At 47.9% G+C, this 1,454-nt stretch overlaps 1 protein-coding gene across 1 annotated transcript; it reads right to left on the bottom strand.

Moving 5' to 3' along the window:
- Positions 1-901: 901 nt before the first annotated feature.
- On the bottom strand, positions 902-1,113 carry LOC103191561 (excitatory amino acid transporter 1-like). The gene has a single exon (XM_042340751.1). It carries the CDS (start codon positions 1,091-1,093, stop codon positions 902-904), a length of 192 nt encoding a protein of 63 aa, XP_042196685.1. The 5' UTR covers positions 1,094-1,113.
- Between the last annotated feature and the right edge of the window lie 341 nt (positions 1,114-1,454).

The raw sequence follows: 1,454 nt of genomic DNA, 5'->3' as shown, positions 1-1,454 counted from the left end.
CTGTTTGTGGAGATGAAGTGGAGGCAGTGTGAGAGGTTAGAGTGAAACCAGGAGTAAAACAGAACCATGAAGGTGGAGCTGAGAGGAAGGGCGGTGGAGGATAGAGTGGACAACAATGTCCAAGGCAGCAGAGAGATCGAGAAGCACAAGGAGACAGAGAGAGCCCAGGTCACAGATGGACAGAACGTCATTTGTATCTTTGACCAAGGCTGTCTCTGAGCTATGGGCAGGAAACCAGATTGGAGGGATTCATATAGGGACTGGCGGGAGAGGAATGTGCAAAACTGGGAAGCAATGATTTGTTCAAGGACCTTGGGAAGAAAGGGAGGTTGGAAATCGGGTGGTAGTTGGAGAACAAGGTTTGGTCCAGGGAAGGCTTTTTGAGCATGGGGGTGATGATGGCTGTTTTTGAGGGGTGGGAACTGTGCCAGTGGACAGGGAGAGGTTTTTGATGATGTCCATTAGAAGGGTGCAAGGAGGTAGAGCTGAGAGGTAAGGAGAGGGGTAGGGATGGGGTCAAGGGAGAAGATGGTCAACTAATAAAAAGGGACTACAGCACAGAGTGGGGTACACAGTGACTACAGCACAGACTGGGGGTTGGCACACCGTTAATACACAAAAGTGAGGAGGGAGGGGGCAAGGCGGACAAATTAAGGAAAAGTGTTCCAGAGTTTTGGGGCGATGGTGGAACAGAGGGGATGAGGGACAAACAGGTGCCAGCCAAGTGGAGGCAATGGATGGTGGAGTGGGGGGGAAGCAGGTCGGATGGCTAGGGAGGTGAAAGGGCATGAAGTGATTTGAAAATGAATGAGATCTTGAAATTGATCCATTTGGCAATGGGGAGACAGTGAAGCCTGGGGAGGGCTGGGGTGATGGGGGCACGGAGCTTAGTGTGACAATGCTATGACTTACCCAGAATGACCCCCATCATTGTGAGGATCACAAAGGCATTCCTCTTGAAATAGTTTGCAACATCTTTCCTGGTGATCCTCGCGACCCTTTTCTTTGCCCTGATGCCATGTTTGCGGATTCCCTGCTGCACCTGCTCCATTGTTCTGGCAGCAATGCTGTCGTCGTTGCTGCTTTTGCTCATTTACACAGAGCTTGGTACCACACTGCAGATCTGCTTGTGAACCAGAGATTAAGAGACCTTTAACCCTTGCAGTTAGGAGAGACCTGAAGACCTTTCACCTGATACAGCCGAGACCTATTTTTCCTTTTTCATATAAACATTGCACGAGAGTCAGTAATAATACTTGCATTTGTTTTAAAGTGTTATCACGTATTCAGCTTCACAGAATATACTGTAAAGTGAATTGACCATAATTTGATGGGCGAAACACAGCAGCCAATTGCGTAAGGCTGTCGCACAAACAACTGAGGGTTGAGTGAACAAATTTTTATTATTATGTATTTACTTTTGAAGGATTATTAACCCTGGAAAAGTGATCCAC

Source organism: Callorhinchus milii, unplaced genomic scaffold (assembly GCF_018977255.1).
Source record: "Callorhinchus milii isolate IMCB2004 unplaced genomic scaffold, IMCB_Cmil_1.0 Scaffold1, whole genome shotgun sequence".
NCBI lineage: Eukaryota > Metazoa > Chordata > Chondrichthyes > Chimaeriformes > Callorhinchidae > Callorhinchus > Callorhinchus milii.
The sequence above is the reverse complement of the archived record's forward strand: the minus strand, read 5'-3'. Positions and strand labels throughout refer to the sequence as shown.